Source organism: Diplotaxodon limnothrissa, linkage group LG1 (assembly GCF_057381915.1).
Source record: "Diplotaxodon limnothrissa isolate DT_005_m linkage group LG1, D_limnothrissa_male_GT1.1, whole genome shotgun sequence".
In the NCBI taxonomy this organism is placed as follows: Eukaryota; Metazoa; Chordata; class Actinopteri; order Cichliformes; family Cichlidae; genus Diplotaxodon; species Diplotaxodon limnothrissa.
The window spans coordinates 22,293,877-22,312,515 of record NC_140596.1 but is presented as its reverse complement, the minus strand read 5'-3'; the positions used below and the strand labels follow the sequence as shown (position 1 = coordinate 22,312,515).

At 42.4% G+C, this 18,639-nt stretch overlaps 1 protein-coding gene across 5 annotated transcripts in view; it reads left to right on the top strand.

Annotated features, from left to right (window-relative positions):
* The window catches only part of sox6 (SRY-box transcription factor 6), a 133,179-nt gene that overhangs the window by 92,460 nt on the left and 22,080 nt on the right, over positions 1–18,639 (top strand). For 4 of the 5 annotated variants that reach the window (XM_085342992.1, XM_085343063.1, XM_085343216.1 and 1 more), the window contains 5 exons: positions 336–459; positions 6,580–6,659; positions 14,234–14,383; positions 16,404–16,581; positions 16,766–16,953. In XM_085342992.1, the coding sequence (XP_085199118.1) occupies positions 336–459; positions 6,580–6,659; positions 14,234–14,383; positions 16,404–16,581; positions 16,766–16,953 (720 nt within the window). The remainder of the gene's footprint in view (positions 1–335; positions 460–6,579; positions 6,660–14,233; positions 14,384–16,403; positions 16,582–16,765; positions 16,954–18,639) is intronic. The other variant, XM_085343140.1, reaches the window with a different exon arrangement.

The window sequence follows — 18,639 nt, the reverse complement described above, 5'->3', positions numbered from 1 at the left end:
CAACACATATACTGCTTGCCACAGAATCCATACAAAACTATTGCGCCTCTCTGCTTTCCATCCTACAGCACATGTCACTTACTCTAACTTATGCTGTAACAATGTGTGTATGCGGGCCTTTGATGTGCCGAGGTGAAATTGTGGTTTGGATTAAGAGCAGGCGTAGCTCAGCCAGGTATTGTGTGAGCACACGAGGGCCGTCATTGCCGCAGAGACCCCTGTCAGCACGCGTTAGCAAGAGCTGTGATCTGGCCTCCCCCTTAGTGGGCTCTGTGTTTCTGTGTACTATGCCAGTGCTTAGGCCTCTCTCTGATCTCTGCTCCCTATCTGTTCAGCAGGTCCAGGGTCACATGCCTCCGCTCATGATCCCCATTTTTCCACACGACCAACGCACTCTAGCAGCAGCAGCTGCCGCCCAGCAAGGCTTTCTCTTCCCTCCAGGAATGTCTTATAAGCCAGGTACGCTTGCAAATTTAAGCCATTTTGGTCATATTGTCCTTCTTTTCTCCCTTGCTTGCTTTGTCTTCACCCCCTTTGTGCTTTTAACCACAACTATAATTTTCAGTCTGGAAGCTGTTAGACTTTAATGCTTCATTCACACTCTGGCTGCTGGCATGCTCTGCTGTGTCTGAACACAGATTTGAGAGCAACGCCTGGGAATGTTCTTGTCCATGTGGAACAATAGATATGGGTGGAAAAACAGAGGAATGTAAACATGTCATCGGCATTAAAGTATCTTTCAGGAGTGCACTGGCTATAATAGTTTTTTTGTTTTCAAAGTATCTACTGTCAGAGATCCAAGAACATGGGAGACGAACCCTGCAAGAAGTGCTTTCCAAATCTATCGTAATAAAAAAGCAACTCCCCTGTTACAGTTTCACACAATTATACCCTGTTATAGTCAGATTAAGTCATTAAAACACAGTTAGGAGTTGGATAGTCTGTACATGATGCAAGAACAGGTTTTTCTGTACAATTACTGTTTGCGCTGCCTGTAACGGCATGCCTCACTTGCTTCCTTTGTATTATGGAAACATATTTTACACATTGTAAAGTTTTCCACGTTACAGTATGTACTTAGTCCCAGGGCAAGGTTATATATACATATATTTAAAAAAATGGTTGTTTTGTTACGCACATCATTTATTTAACAAAATTCAGCTGAATCTTGTCCACTGAAAAAGGTTTTCCCATTTTCACCCCAAGGCAAAAAAAGTGTTTTTATGTTGATGAAACCTTGAAAAAGAAAAGTCTTTGTCTGAAGAGGACTATAAACAGAAAACTGAGAAGAGTAAGAAGTCAGCAGGTTTGCAACACAACATTAAAAGGTGTGGTAGTGCAGTTAATGAATTAACTATAAAACCACAGGATGAAAAAGAAAGTCAGCTATTTTTGAACTATGGAGCCATGACAGCTTAAACAAAGTGCCTGAGGGGGAGTCTTTTACCAGTGTGCTTTTTGCAATAGGTTTGACACGGAAAATGTTTTAGTTCAAATAACAGGAGCTATTATGGAATCATGTTCAGGGGTCACCATGTGCACGGGTCTTGCATAATTCATGAGCTCATGAAGAAATAGCAAAGGAGGTCTGAAAATGACTCTTGTAGTCAGAAGAGGTATTTTCAAAGCCTTTATTATTTCTTCCCTGTCCAACACAATATACACAATATATCCAGAGAGCACAATGTTATCATCACCACCTGCAGAGTGTACAGGATGCTTCTGTGTCCTTTCTCCATGAAGTGAGCGGTGAAGCATTTACTTCCAAGACTAAGGCACACTAATCTGATGTTATCATTATGAGACAGCTCCCAGGGACCACTGCTTATGACCCCCAAACCTGTGGTGCTCTCATGGCAACAGATTCATTTTGGCACCGTAGTGGTAAGTCATCACCCCGTCCACTGGCTGTGCTCAATGGCCTGGTGCTGCATGGTAGGCAGGCACAGTCATAGAGACACCAAGTCATCGCTTAAACAAATAGATATATAAGTTGGACTTCTTAGCCTGTTTGCACTGTTTACACAGACATGGCAGCATTCAGTCTGAGGTGCCTTTAATGGAGCTGGAGAATGACCCCATAGTCTTTAGTCTCTGCCAGTCGCCCTCATAGGTATCCTGCTGACAGTTGATAGTTTTCTCATGCTATCTTATTTTATTTTGTTTTATTAGTTGCCAGATTTAAACTATTCTGTCTTTGTAGTGTTTGTTTTTCAAGTCATTCAAACTGGATGTTTACTCTTTATGAGTAAGTTGTATGAAGAAGGATTCTTTTTATGTGTGCAGAGTGTGTGTCGCAGGTTCCATTGCTAGACTTAAAGATCTGCAGGGCCTCAATCAGGGATTACTCAAATCACAAAGATATTTCTTGGTATATTAAAATGTACTATATATTGCTACCTGAAGCCCCGTTGCTTTTGCTGGGTTTGGCATTGGGCTGCAATACTAAAAATGCAAAGACATTTAATTTTTATTAACAATATTTATTTGTGATCTTCTGCTTTTCACAATACAAACAAACCATGATAAAACACTGTATATACATATGCAATCTAAGAGAAAACAAAATATTCCTCTAATGTTTGAGAGCACGTCTCATGTCCAAACAGAGTTGCTGTCTTTTTCATTTTGGCAAAGTTAATGTGACTCAACTTCCAGTCAGGTTGTGCTATTATACAGTAATCTTGATTCTTGTTTCATACAAAGTGCAGATCCAAGGATTACTGCTTGAAATTCTTTGGAGGCACCAGCAAATGCACACCTCAGCTTGTATTTTGGGTTAAACTGCTGCTGCAACATTTTGGATTAGAAAAAACTTGTTTTTTTCCTGTTACTTTCAGTGTAGTTAAATCCAATGCCAACTGCAGAAGCTTGGTAAAACTCAAACGTGAGATTTTACTGGGGTACAGCTAGAGCTGGGCGATATGAGATTTTTTCATATCACGATATGTTTTTTTCATTTCAGGCGATAACGATATCTATCACGATATAAGCCAAATAACTATATTTGTAAGATTTAAATGTGCCGTTGCTCACAAGTAAAATGTGAAATAATCAGCAGCTTGTTTTTAAATATTTATTTCCCATAATAAGTTCAACAGGGTAGATGTACTTAAGGAACATGAGACTTTTTCAGATAAATAAAGGCAAATATTGCAAACTACACAAAAGGCAGCCGCTAAAGCGTTTAAGTTTCAAAATAGAACAAACGAAACAGACTAAATTGTCAATTCCACTTAGAAACAAAATATTAATTCTAAAAATAAATCTTAGTTTGTTTTACAGAAGAAGAGACAAAACTGACTAACTTTTGTCAATATCAAATAAACTGAGAACTAAAAGGAAATTCTCAATCTCTCCTTGTTGTATAGCTGAGCTTTTCAAACAGTTTTAACAGTTACTTTAGTCTGACAAAAGCCGAATGACGAATTAGCGCTTCCAGTCAGAGACTGAGGCTACGTCCACACGTACACGGGTATTTTTGAAAACTGAGATTTTCCGTTTTCGTTTTGAAAAATAATCCCGTCCACACATAAAGGCAGAAATGAAGGAAAACGCTGCTATGAACATGCCAAAGCAGCAGGTGGCGCTAGATTCCTAACCGTGCAGAAATGTTGGCCAATCAGAAGTCTAGAAGCCTCGGTGGGAAAAAGTAAACAAAGCTGCGGCATAGAAGCAGAACAGACAGTAACTGTGTGTATATGTAAGCATTTAAACACTGCAGAGAGTAGAATTAACAGTATTGTAGAAATTCATTTCACCGAAACAATAACGTGGCGCACAGTGTGACGCATGCACCAGTTTATTGTATTTCCAGACTTGCTTTCGGCACAATTTACAGTGCACGCTACTCTGTTTTTTGTCAGACTTGAAATAGCCGAAATACCTTCACACTACGGAACTTCTATGGCTCTTCCGTTCGACAATCTCTCCGGCATTGGAACCATCATCTGTTTTCTCTTCGGTCACGCTCGGTTGATTTTTCTAGTCGGCACACTCATTTCCTCCATTATGCGCTGGCTCCATTACGCGCTGGCTGCTTCCCAAACAAACACACGTGCGGCTTGGCACTTGTGCTGTACGTAACAAGTCACGCGACGTGACGCTGCGGCTGTGATTGGTTCGGCTCTGCGCTACTGAATTTGGATCGGCTGACCTTTTTTTTTTTTTTTTAAGAGAACAAGAGCGGCGAGGTCTATCGCGATAGCTTAATTTCTCTATCGAGTAAAAGTTATATCGCGATACATATCGTTATCGTTCTATCGCCCAGCTCTAGGTACAGCAGATTAATGATGGGGCACATACCCCTGTGAAAAGGGTTCAAGCGATGCCTATGTTCCATTTTTTACTCGGCAACAGTTCATTTGTTCTCCTTCACATTGTTCACATTGCTCGGAAACCTAAAAATTGCAACATTGAACGTGAAGCTGGTTGACTAAGTGAGTTTCATTAATCACAACCTGAGTCATATAAAAATATACATAATCACTATCTGTAAGCACTTAATTGGAAGCATCCTGGAGCACTTTGTCTGGACTGGCACAACAGCAATACAAAAGCATCCCCTGTCATTTTTGCCCCCATAAAAGCCTGATTTCTGTACTGTGTCATTTCTGTGGGTCATTTCTGTACTGTTAGTGTTAACATCACGTGAGACAACGATAAATACTATTAGATAAGTTACTTTTTAGATTTAAGGCATATATTTTTGCGTGTCACAGACAAAATGACAAACCAGCTCCCAAAAATTGCAACAAAGTCACTTGTAAATGTAGCTCAGCTAGTCACTGTTCAGAACAGCTATGCTATAAATGACAATGCAATGTGGGATCTTTGTGTCTCTCCTACGATGCTCTCAAATCTAAACAACGAAGTGCTTTACTTGTTTCAAGTTAAAGGAAACTTAAAAGCTGGTGAAAAAAGATGATCAGGTTTGACAGTTGCAGTCATTCATTCATAATTTGATCTACCCTAAGAAAGGTTTCAGCTACATCTGTCAACCCTCAGGAGATCTACGACTTATTTCTTGGCACCACATGAGGGGGGAAATATAGCCTGTTGTGACTATGGCGTCATCAATACGACCCCCCAACCCCTCTTAGTGTTTAGAATCCAGGCTCTCAACAGCAAAGCAACAAGGACCCTTTTTTTTTTCTTTTTTACAAAGGAAGTAAAACATTTGAAATGCTTTTCCTTTTCGTTACGAGGGGTGCTAACCTGCAGGAGTTTACATTCTGTTGGAGTCTGGTGCCTAGACACAGACTTTGATGACCCAAGTCCCAGACTTTGGAGTCTCAAGATCCCTCAGCAGTCGTCGTGCAGCACATGACCCTCCCCAGGTTTCACATGACATCTAAAGACATTCAGCCATTTATTATCCCCCAAACCCTACGTCACAGACAGCAAATGAGACAGGGAGAAAAGCGAGACCAAAAAAAGGAGGTGTGTAGAAATAACCACAGCCCCCCCCCTACATCCAACTTAGCACTATTTGAAACCACTTCTGCTATGTGATTTTATTTGCTACTAAATGGGGATTGGATTTCCATGGCCTGTATCACATTGTGCTGTGCTGTACAAGATTGCAAAGTGAGGCGGGCGGACGAGGGCAAAGTGAAAGAGAAGGTGTATACATTTGCCTTGTCTGTGGCTTAATGGCTCCATATGTTTGTGAAGAGAAGTGACAGCCAGAAGTGGGGTCTGAGCGAAGGCCAACTACCCCTCCCTGCTCTCGCAGTGCACGCCATCACCCCTCCTTCAGATTCATGCCTCAAACCTACCTCCCGTCTATGAATGCTGTGCTGCCCAGTCTCACTGGGGATGTTCTCTCCGTCTCAACACACAAGGTTGACCGTGTAAAGGCTTCTGCAACCCTATGGATATCACTCACGCTGCAGCCATTTTTATATCCCTGTGTAACAAATGTGCTGATGGTGGGCCAACAGTAATGAATACTGCTGCTATTTGGAGATTATTTCCTCCTTGCTTGATCACAGTGGCATATGAGATAAGAATGTGGTTTTTTTTAACCAGTGTTATTGTGACAGCACACTTGTTCTAACCAGTTTGCATACAAGTGCTTCCACTCTGTTGCCAAAGCTATCACTCAGAAACAAACAATGTGGCACTGAACAATAACCAGACAAGTCTACAGCTGTATGAATTGCCTGAGAGAACATACTGGTCTTTTACAAAAGCACTAACTGAATACCAAGGGAGATATTTAGCATCTAATCAGAACACAAACACACGCACACTCAAGCACACCTTTAAAGAATCCCCACCTTGTTTAACAGTGTCTTATTTACTGTTGTCAGGGGATTTGTAGTGCACAGGTGGAGTAAAAAGGGAATGGTGTGGAACTTTCGTAAGTAATTCTGCTCTTGTTAAACCCCCGTAGGCTTTTTGTTAATGCAGATGTTTGGGCTTGAAGCCGAGCGTTCGTTGCTGTTCGCCACATTTCTGTGGCAAAAGTAGTGGAGGGCCCAGAATCCGTGTTGGCACTTGCCTGGTCGCTGTGGGCCGGCTCATTGTCTGAACCTGTATGCATTGTTGTCTCTTTCTTTCTGTCTCTGACAGGTGATAACTACCCGGTGCAGTTCATTCCATCCTCAGTGGCAGCTGCAGCAGCGTCAGGACTCAGCCCCCTCCAGCTTCAGGTATGTACAGTACTATGACAAAGAATGTTAGCGACGCTCGCCAAGCTCAGGGCAGAAAGGATGGCTAAGCAGCTGTACACTAAGTAATGAGGCGCACACTAAATAATCCTGGAGGCCCCAAGCTCACGCTCGCTTATCACCTTACGTATGTAATTCATCCCATATGATAGAGGTTTCATCCCCACCAGCTCAGCCAGAGAGTTAGGAAGATAATAGTTATTAGAGAGAATGAAAATCACTTTGGTTGCATTAATCACCCACCAGTGAATTTATCGGAAGACAACAGGCTGCAAAAAAAATCTCTTTCCTAATGCTTTCATCTAGAAAACGACTGTGCTATTTACAGTTTATCTCTTTGTAGAAAACAGCTAAGAAAATTATTAAAATTAGTCTAATAAAAAAATGTGTGAGAAGAGGATTCGAGCAACGAGAAATGTTGAGAGAGGCTGTGAGCCCTACGGGCTGCTCCAGGACTTCTCTCACTCAGCGTTTAAGAGCTAAACCTAGGTCAGGGCTTAACCTGAGGCCATAATGTTTAATGTAGATAATTATCTGTGTTCTATTATTCAACTTATCGCTATTATAAATAGTAATAAATATAAATAGCTAATGAGAAATTTTAAATAATTACTCCCCCCCCCCCCCCAACTTTTCACTGATTTTTATTTCCATTAAAAAAAACAAAACCAATGGAAATCTGAACATTGCTGATTGTTGCTTCTCTAATTATGATTTTTCTTAGTAGTTCTGAGTAATTGTAGAATTTCTGTCTGGAAATCTTAGTTGTAGTTCTTTGGAAACAAAAGCAGCAAACAAAGAATATAAAAGTATCCTACCCAGCATATGGTTAAGTGGCCACTGCTGCTTTATCAACAACACCAGTAAGTTATTTTACAGCTACAGAATGTGATGCTAAACAGCAGAAAGAAGTAAACCACGAGTGAAAAGCTAAGCTCAAGACTAAGGGGAGACTCTTTGCACACTGATATATGTGGCATTTGTCCTTCAGAAGCTACCACTGTCAGTGTTAACGAGCCTTGGCAAGTTCGAACAATGCACGCAGCTGGCTCTGAAGAGCCGTGCGTCATTATGCATCCAGGAGAAGAGCTATCAGAAGCATGTAAGGTGTTAAATGAGTCTGTTCATGTTTGAGGATGCGTGTCTGTGAGTGTAAAAGATGGAAGCTGCTTTTCTGAATATCTTTCTGGAGTACATATGCGTGGCTTTGTGTGTCATAGTGAAGTTTATTGGAAAGGAGTGTCAGTTCAGACAGGCATACTCAGCCTATTTATAGGGGTGTATGAGGTCAGATGAAACAGTCGTATATCTGAAGGTTGGGGTAAGAACGGGAGACGGGTCTAGAGTCATTAATTCTGACTATGTATCTAACCCTGGGAATGGGCAAAAACAGTGCCTCCAAGACCATGACTTGGCTGACCTTTACAGAACACAGTAAACAAAAAGAGGTGCATTTTCCATTAATTGAAGTCTGTCAGCCTGTCACATATTCCGCCTGCTGGCTGCTATTTACCCTGCATAGAGATTCCCCTTAAAACAGTAAGGCTAATCAAACATGCCCTTTTCTGCATAGCTGGGATCAACAAACCATGTGACTGCCACCACTTCCTCTACAAAGCGCTGGGAGCCTGGTATGATTAAAACCATCATCTCAACCCAGTCATGGAATTAAGTTGGAGTTGTTTCCTCTCTTTTCAAACCAATAATACCACCAGCAACTTCCTTCATCGAAATTAAACTACTGAAAAGTGTCCTTAAATAAATGCCTGTTTGTGACAGAAGGGACCAATGTGTAGAAAGGAAACACACTTTCTCTTGAAATGAATGCCATCTTAATACCAGCGCCACTTGATATTTGAAAGTTTATAAATCATCCAGCGCAATTCTCCATTAACTGTCCTGAAATGTTCTAGTTCCCACCCCCAAACCTATTGTTTATCTTCCTTGTGCACGCGGTCACATGAACACACGCAGATACAACATCCCACACACATATGGTTGAATAGGCTGCCCCCCTCAATTAAAATATCTCTTCCTGTCAGCTGAATGGCAAGGTATAATTTTCACCAATTTACTCGATTTCGACTGTGCAATATATGAACCTTAAAAAATTATCTTATTGGTAGAATTAATTCCCACAATGCTGCAGAGGTAATGTGATCAGCCATCCAGCCAAAGAGGCTAGCCGCTCCGTCAGTCTTAATGTTGGCCACGAAGCCTCTTCACAATCTTCTCTGTCATAACAGTCTGGGATCCTCCCCCATTCCCCGCCCTTTCTCGCCAAGAGAAGAAAACCCAACAAGGTAACAAAGGCTTCGAGCTGATGGATGTAAATGAATCTTGCAGGATGCGTTTGAGTGTTGGGAGACTGTAATTTGCTTGTCAATACAGGGTGGTAGCATCACTCTGGTGGCTGGCAGTCTGCAAGTGGCTGTCACCAGGCATTGCTGTACCACAGGGCAATTTCACTCAATGTTTTCCTGACAGATTGGCTCTGGTCCGCAACTCACAGGAGAGGAGACGGGTAAACTATCCCAGCGCGACATGCCCCTCTTCATTAGTGCCCACACAGAGGCGGGATGAGCCTAGGACCAGCAGGAAACAATGGCTCCATCCCTGCCTGTCCCTCACTGATTACAACTGACATGTCTCACCTAACAGAGGAAATTGTGCTGAGATTGTAACCCAATCTCTCCGGACACCTACTATATTCAATTGAGTGAAGATACAAGAAGGGAATTTCCCTAATTCCACAAAAGAATTTTCTATTTGGGATAGCATTTAATTTGCTGTTTGTACATTATTCCTTGCCAACTGAAAAAAACTATTTACTTAAGGAAAATGTGACCCTAATGCATATCGCCCGTCTTCATGAACCGCTGAACAGTTGAAAAACCTTCGAGAAAGCCCTGTTTTTACCACTGGAAGCAGACTTTGGAGTTCAAGCCGTTTTACAGAAAGCATTACTGTAGAAGACAAAACATCTGGGTTCTCTGTATGTAGTGTCACCGCTGGACAAAATAAAAAAGAAACCCTCTGCGTTTACTCAGTCAAAGGTCCATTTTCTCTCTCCTGCTGTCTCATTCTTAAACCTCTTAAACCACCACAAAGTGTCTTAGTTTAAGTATTTCTCTTTCAATTACCCCATGCTATTTTTTGTGTTTCTCTTGGCTTTTTTTCCCCTATGAATTGTCCTGGCGCATGACATCCTCATGCTTTACATTAAAGGAAGCGGAGCTGCTAGAAATAAGACTTTTGCCGCATTTGCAACGGCATCTCTCCAGGGCCACGATAAACCTGGGCCCAGCCTCAGCTCATGCTCCCACTGTAAAGATGAAAAGAAGCCCATATGCTTAGCAACAACCCGGACCAGATCTCGAGCCGACAGACACATCTAAAGGAGTACTCACAGGCTTAGATGACTGGTGCGATAAGAAAGAGTGTTACACAATCAGGTACAAACAGGAAGAAAGTGGGAGAGCAGCAAACCCCGCATTATCTTTTGTTTGGATGTAAATGCCTGTGTAGTACAGATGTGAAGAAATGGCTTCTATCATTAACAAGTGAAGCACTTTTGACTTTGAAAGAGAGGGAGAGAGGAGGAGAGGGGGTAGAGAACAGACATACTGTAGAGAGCAGCTGTTTTTGTGTTTATGAGCAAAGGAGCTTGGTCTTTGAAGGTAACCCAGAGCAGTGCAGCAATGCTGGAGTGTGTGTGGAAGGCTGGCTAATAGGAAGGCTAGGTGAGCAGCTGGATAGAGGCAGTGGTGAACAGAGGGACAGATGGACAGATAGAGTTGATAATGCAGTGAGCAGCAGTGAATGGGAGGGTTGGCTCTGGGGCCCCTGGGCCTGGAGTATCCACACTCACGCCTACACAAGACAGTCTGCGATTGTGTGCATATATACAAGTTAGAAACTGAGAGAAGGACTGGACTGTCTACTCAGTAGTTGTGTGATAGAGAATCCGAGAAAGGCAGTGGGAGGGAAGGAGGGGTGAGAGCAGAGCAGGTTGGGTGCCAGCAGATGAGACAGATGTTGAGCCATACTGGAAAGCATCGGCACAGTGCACCAGGACGCCTTCCTCCACTCTTGACATCTGGGCTTAGCCTGGGTCAAGGCTGCATGGTCGCCCTGGGCAATGAGCCTGTACAAGCCTTGTGGCAAACTGGGCTGGCGCTGTGCTGCCTTTTAAATGGTGTGGTGCACTGAAGCACAGTTAATGCCCTCATATCCAGTCCAGTGCTCAGTGCCCAGGCCAGACAGAGGTGAATGAGACATTGACATAGAGACGCACTCGCACACAAAGAGATGAGAGTGTGTTTAGGAAACCGTGGCTATTAGACAGTGTTTAGACAATGTAAAAGAAGATGTTGGTATATAAAATTGCAATGGCTTAAAAGCAGTTTCCCTATTTAATATATTCAAAAGCCACAGTTGGAAATGTGCAATGCACCGTCATTGCTGGCAGCAAAGAATCTGACAAATATCTGCCACTATATTTTCCACCACATATTGCCACGCTACAACTCATGTCTTTCTTTAAAAAAAGAAAAAAGAAAGACGCACATTTGTTTTTCATCAATTTCTCGTTAAAAGACAAGGCTTACACTCCTGTGTTTCCAGCAGGAAAAACATTCACTCCATAATTGATTATATTGTGTACTGAGCTATCAGCTTTGTTATTTCACTAAACAAATACAGGGCTGCCCGCCCTGATTGCATATCATACTTTTGAGATGTCTAACATCATCAGCAGAGTGTGTAATCTCAGTTTAATGTCACAGGCAGAAAAGTGAACCTCCCCGTTTAACCTCTGCTGCCTCCAGAGGGCTCGTTTTTAATTACCAGAGGCTAACAAGCTGACCTAGGGCGTGTTGTGCTCACTTTGAATCTATGCTTGCTGAGATCTGCTCTGCTCTACTGGGAAATGAGGAATGATGGGGTCAGACGAAGGATATTAGGTTATGTGTTTGCCTTCTGATTTATATGTCCTGTTTTTGTTTTACTTTTTATATTATTTTGTATTGTGATTGCCATACATGTACACTTTTAATGGGACTGGCATGTTTTTCATAGAGAACATAAAATAGAATATTTATCTCTTGCCAGTTCCTAAAAACCCCTGATTGTAATCCCATTAGCTAACATATTCATTTTGATGTTTACTTTTGCAAACTGTAGCTCAGCGTGCTGCTTGTTTTTCATGGAAATAAAAAGTGTTAAGAATATTGAGGGTCCTGATATTTTTAAAAGGTTTGACTGCTCCTTCTGTACTCCAGTGTTGGAACACTGACTTTCAGCTTGACCCTCATTACCATGAACCTCTCTCTACGCCACCTGGCAAGCAGTTATGAAGAAGGGGTTATTAGATGTGAGAGCGTCAACTGAGGGAAACAGGCAGATGTGTTCAGCTCAGGGAGACCAGCTTTGGCAGGATACGTCAACTTTCTGACACCGGAGTGATTGTTGTCTCCAATTGAAATACAAAGCCAAAAACATCTATAAACCCTACCAGACTTAATACTGAAAAATACTCACTGAACACTGACATTTTTCCAGTTTCTTCTTGTACACTGTATAGCAACTTAACAGATTTGACTTTCCCCTTGATTGTATTTATTGTTCTTTGGTTCATGGAGGGTTCCTGCTCGGGCTTAAGAGTAGCCGTTGCTTCTCACCCTGTGGCATTGACCTGCTAATCAGTACTAGCATCCTGACTGTGTGCAATTTGAGGCAAAGTCTAATTATGTTCTTTTTCCGGGACAATAAAATTCTTCCCACACAAGGTCAGGGGCATGCCCATCGACAGGCCTGTTAGCAAACATCTGTCCAACAGACTCTTCGACTTAGGCTTGCATGTAGCCTAGAGTGATAGGCAGTGAATTGAGAATATGTTCTTTCTGTCCACTATTTCTTTCTCTCTCTGTCGCTAACCCCACCATCCATCTCACCTCACCTCACCTCACACAGATACACATACGCCGACACAAAGAGTGCCCTTAACAGTGACATTAACTAAGTCTAGCTCAGATGAGAAGAAAATAGAGTTAGGCCCACTCCTGTGTCCGATCCTTTCCGAGACAAAAGACTGTTTGTGAGGGAAGGTGGAGGCAGTGCTATCATTGTGGGAACATAATCAGTCTGTCATTTCCGCTGCCCATGTGCTGTTGTTATCCCTAGGTCCCCTGGAAGAATGGACCTTTTGTACTGCCGCTTATGTGGCAGCGATAAAGTTTCTTACAGGAGCACATATGTGTTTATATCTGCAGATATGTGCATGGACATAAAGTGCTTTATTTGGTCTAAGTCTTCATTTAAACTGCCAAAGGTGAGGACAACAGGGCCGGGTTGCCTTTTCTCATCCAGACAAATGTGTTCTGTGTTCAGCCAAGCAAACCAGGAAATGAGACAAGGTTTGTTGATTGGCCAGTGGAAGCGAAATTAGATTCTCTCTGACAGCACCGTCTGACTGCATAACACAACAAACCATAAGGTTTAGCTAGTCTGAGGATAGCAAAGCAGCAGGGGAGTTAAGAGCTGCTATTTGTCTGATGAAGTGAGGGCTAAGGCTACGTGGAGTAACACATTTTCTCAGACAGTAGCTCTATTTTACAGACCCCTGCCATTTGCAGCAGGAGACAAAACCCAATTTCATCACTTACCTGGTGGCCAATCAAAACACACCTCCAACTGAAAGAAGCCTCCAGTGGGAGTGCTGGATCTGCAGACACACAGAAAAGGCACGAAAATGATCATTTGATTTACAGTTAAATATTATAAATTTTGATATCAAATCAAGAGATAAAAATAGACAAGTTGATTTTAAGATACCGAGCCATAACTTATAAATTACCCTCCAAAATGTGATGCATTTGACTCACGCTGCCTTTTTATGCCACATTATCAACCTCTTAAATTGAGCCTTCAAAGTTCAACTCTATCTGAGGCAATGTTTTGCCATTTGCACCATGCTCTTGGGTAATAATGTCACCAGCAGCTGAAAACCTTACTGAATGAACACCAAGAAATATAAAGTGATTGCATCAGTGTTCTCTGTAAAGATTTCTAATCTTTTATAATGTGTGTTTTTAACATTTTCTGTGATGGCAATTCAACTGCGGTTGGTTGTGGAACGGGACCGTCTCACATTGCTGTGTACAGACAAAACACAGACCAGAAACTTCAATTGCAAGTTGTGTAGAACTAGAGAAACGAGAGATCTTTGCTAACACACTTGCATCCATTCGGCAAACTTTTCTCTGTGATGAGTGGAAAATAGGGGCTCCAAGTATTTGAATGAAAGCCATCTCTGTGTGGTTTTTAAGACTGCTGTCTCTCTCTGGGTTCAGCCTTTGAAATACAGTTAAGACCTTTGATGGAGGTTCTCTGCCAGCCTCATGGAAAGAGAGGAAAGACGTAAAAGAGAGAGGGGAGATGAAGGCAGACAGAGAAGCAGAGAGAGTTCTAGGGAGAGGAAAAGACAGAATATAAAACTTTGAATGTTTGCTGGATTTGGATGTTAACGCCTTGCGGGTTTCTCCACCTCTCTACAGCAACTGTATGCTGCCCAGCTTGCCAGCATGCAGGTCTCTCCCGGAGCCAAGATGCCTCCACTCCCCCAGCCACTCACGGCTAGTGGGCCCATTTCTCCGTCATCTCTGAAGAATGACAAGAGTTCCTCCAGCCCCATCACTCAAGTCAAGGTACAACCCTCGACTACTTCAACCAGCCCACCCACCAACCCAGGCCTTGAGTGGTACTTGACCTAGCCTAGCCTATTTGGTGTTGTCTGAGTAAACTAGCATCTACAATGTTCAGTACTTCAGTATTACACCCGGCCGTTGGTGAGCCCAACCTCTAACAGACCATCAATCTCTGGGGCTTTAACAAGGCCCTCTCTCTCTTAACCAGAACTCTGTGGAAATGGTTGCTATAGCTATGGCAGCTTCAAGCCAGTAATTTGTGGAACACGTGTTTTTTTTTCTTTCTTTTTCACAATGAAAAGGCTTTTCTTTTTTTGTAACTAAAATGGAATAAATCTCTTACCACGGTGCTATACAACTACTGAGTAGGACTGACAATTTTTTTCCCTTGTAAACAAACTAGGATGTGCTTTCTGCTGCTGTATGGCACGGCTCCACCAGACCTCCATGCAAAGGAAAGGCCGCATACATCATTCCCGCTCATTAAGGCCATAATCAGAAACATACGCCCATTTGAAGTAGTTTAGTTTAATAATATCACAATGGAGAAAAACCATAAATCATGCCTTCAAATAGTAGGAAAGCACTCCAGCTTTTTGTTCGTGTGCTTGCGCTCACACACAGCCAAAAACACACACCCATTCAGGTCCTCTGCCTCCAGGAATATCCATCAATCTGGCTCAAGTATATGGATGTCAAGTAGGGCAATGTTAATACAAGGCTAATTCTAGTCCAAATATTACCAATTATGCCAAAATTAAGGACTTCAGATGACATGAATTATTCATAAATAAATGGATGGCAAACGTATACTGGCATCATCCCATCCCCATCCACAGTCCAGTGGAATCGGATTGCCTTCAGTTTTGTTTGTCTGTTTTCAGCTTCACTGCATGACAAACTGTTATTGGCACAGCAATAACAAGGCCTTGGGGCAGTCTATGGTAGAGCCATATGTTTGGACAAGGAGACACTTGGGCTTTGAAAAATACTGTTAATGACAGCATGAGCCCTAATCTGATTTTAAAAACTGATGTGTACATCCATGCGACTTATCTTGAGCGGTGTGACATTTTTCTTGTGGCATCTTTGAATTATTCCCATTTACAATCATTCAGCATTTGATTGTATTTAAGAGAATCTAATATACACATTGTTTCATGGTTTTTGCCCAGTTTTAGCTTACAGAGCAGTTTGTTAGTCATAATCAAATATTTAACTGTATAAATAATATTTTTATTCAAATTATACATAGAGCATAAAAAGTGCGAGTACTTTAATATGTCATTATTAAATACCTGGCCTCTTCGGGTACCCGTAGATAAAGCATTTTTGTTCTCAAATGTCCTGTATAAAATGCATTTGTCATCTTATATCAGTAACTGGTCTTCAAGGCCACAACCAGCACAAAAATACAGCACCAAGAAAATCTGTGCTCCCTGACCTCATCTCAGAACCACACTGCACATCATATTTTTTAGGAATAGGCATATCAAAGCTTACGATAAAACCAAGTATGCACAAATGAGGAATGAAATTAGAAAACAAGTTAATGAAGTAGATAATGTAAGTCGACATCTGATGAATGGAACAGCTGTCTTTGATCATTGGCACCGCTGTTATCTGGTCATTATTTATTCTTCGAACCAGAGTGCAGACACAGAGAGCAGGGAGGAGGAGAGGGAGAACAGATGAAGATGTACAGAGAGACAGAATCTGCTTTAATTAGTGTGAACAAAGGCGCTGGGCAACTGTGAGGAAGCTCACAGTGGCGCAGCTCCTAAGAAAGGATGGATGAGAGGGGATGGTAGGAGAGGGGAAGACGAGAAGAGAGGAGAGGGGAAAAAGCAAAATGAGGGAGGAATCAGGGAGGAGGTGTAGGTCACAATAGGGATTCTGTAATTAACCAGAAACAGAGGAGAGCTGTGCTGTCTGGAAACCCGGAGCTCCTCCAAACGGAGGAGGTGGGGGCACCCATTAACATCTGTCTTCTTTCATACTCCTATCTCTTCTGCTGTAGGAGGAGGGAACACAGCCCCTCAACCTGTCTGCTCGGCCAAAGACGACAGAACTGATCAAGTCTCCTACGTCCCCGACACAAAATCTGTTCCCCGGCAGTAAAAGCAGCCCTAACAGCTTCATGAGCAAGGGGGGTACCCCCAGCCCACTTGGAGGTCTGGGCCGGGGATCTTCTCTGGGTAAGACGTCAAAGTGTTTCCACTTGACAAACACAGATTTACTCTGTTCAAACATACACCTACGCTATACACTCACATCCAGAGAGACCAGAGTAGAAAACGTTTGTACGGATGCATTTTGGTTGTTTTTCTTTTCTTTTTTCAGTATGACGTGCTATTTTCACTCTGCTCTGTGTGCATGCAGATATTCTGTCCAGCCTAAACTCTACCGCGTTGTTCGGGGACCAGGACACAGTGATGAAGGCCATCCAGGAAGCTCGGAAAATGAGGGAGCAGATCCAGAGGGAACAGCTGCAACATCACCAGCAGGGCATGGAGGCAAAGCTGTCTGCCCTCACTTCAGTGGGCCTCAACAACTGCAGAGCTGACAAGGTTAGAACAAGTTCCATTTCATCTTTCTCTTTTTTTTAAATCCCTGAATCAGGTCCTCTCTATTGCAGGACTTCTCTAAAAAGGAAAAAATGTTAGTAGCTGACCACAAGACTGTTTGCTCTCCCTGCAAGTAGCGGAGGAAAGAAACTATGCAAGAAAGTGGAACATGCCGATTTTGCTACAGCATTAATTCTTAAGACTAATCATTTTCTTTAATCCAAGTCCAGGGAGGTCGTAATGATAACAGCTGGCATAGTTTAGTGTGTTCATGTATGTTTACTCAAATTAGCATGAATATGTTTGTGTGTGCGTGTTTAGAAGCTTGTGCGTTGCCGGTGTTGGTGTGAGGGCCATGACAGGCCATGGCACTGCCCGGTGTGGGTTAAGAAGACTCTGAAGTCTCTGCCCAATTAAAGCCGACTTGCAGCCCTCTCCGTCCCCTGACACGGGATGGGGTTGCTTTGTACCAGGAGCACACACTCCCAGGGATTCCCTTTAAAAATATCTTCAATCGATGAGTCAATCAAGGAAAGAAAAAAGCTGTCCTCCTCTCTTCAGCTTGATGCCATGTTGCCAGTTGGCTGTGAGGAGCAGGCAGAAACTGGGAGCGATGCTCATTAATATTTCAGCACCTGACACTTTCAACCAACAGCCTCAACTAGGTCAATGTATATGTAAAAAAGTCAATGAATATCTATTTTGATTTCCGTCTAATTTGGTGTTTGGAAGATATCACTGTCTATGCAGGTGGCAATCAACTATGCTCTTACTGAAGTGAGGCAAATAAACCGATGCAGCCCATCGAGGCGATGGAGAGGAAGCACAGAAGCATGAACAAAGATAAGAAACTAACTGAACTGATCAATCTCGTAATTCCCCAACAAAAAACTCAAATAGATGTGACTTAATTTAAGAGACGAACAGGTGTGCCGCCTTCCACAAAAGATTTGTGAGCTTTTATTTTATTATTTTAGTTACATTGTGACACATCACGCTTCAAGCACGAGTGTTCAAGTACCCTTTAGTCATCCTCAGTCACAGGAGCCGCCTCCCTGCGTCACAACTGAGGTGAACCTGTGGTCAGCCAAGCAGTTAATTCTGGCATGACAAGAAAAGAGCAGAACAATGGCTTAATCAACAGACTGCACACACCTACAGCTACACTGTCCGTGTGGTATGTAGAGCATAAAATGTTTTTACTTTCTTTTTAGTCGGTTTAAGGTTTTTGTTCTTTTCTTTCAACTTTGCACTCAGCTTGTGATCAGCCAGTTTTAGAGCAATAATCTGAGATTGTAGAGATCCTTTCTTTTTGCTTGAAATAATGACTCATTCCTCACCAAAACACCTTTTGTCTGTATTTTTCAGCACTTACTTGTTTATGGCAGTAACAAAGTGAATGTATAGTATTCAATACTAGAATGTATGAAAGGCAATAAAGTACTATTTAGAACAGTTGGATCGCAGTATTGTGGCTATTTAGACCCATGCATGCCTTTGAAAAAACTATGATACCCACCTCTTTTTGTGACATATCAGTCCTGTTAAACGGCACCTTAACTGAGCACACCCTTGGACTGCCTCCTACGCAAATCATAGTGAGATATTGTCACCTCTTAGTTTCAGTGACACTGGTCCTATTAGGATGGTGTAAAATTAGATGCAGGCTTTATCAAGTCAGCTAAAAGA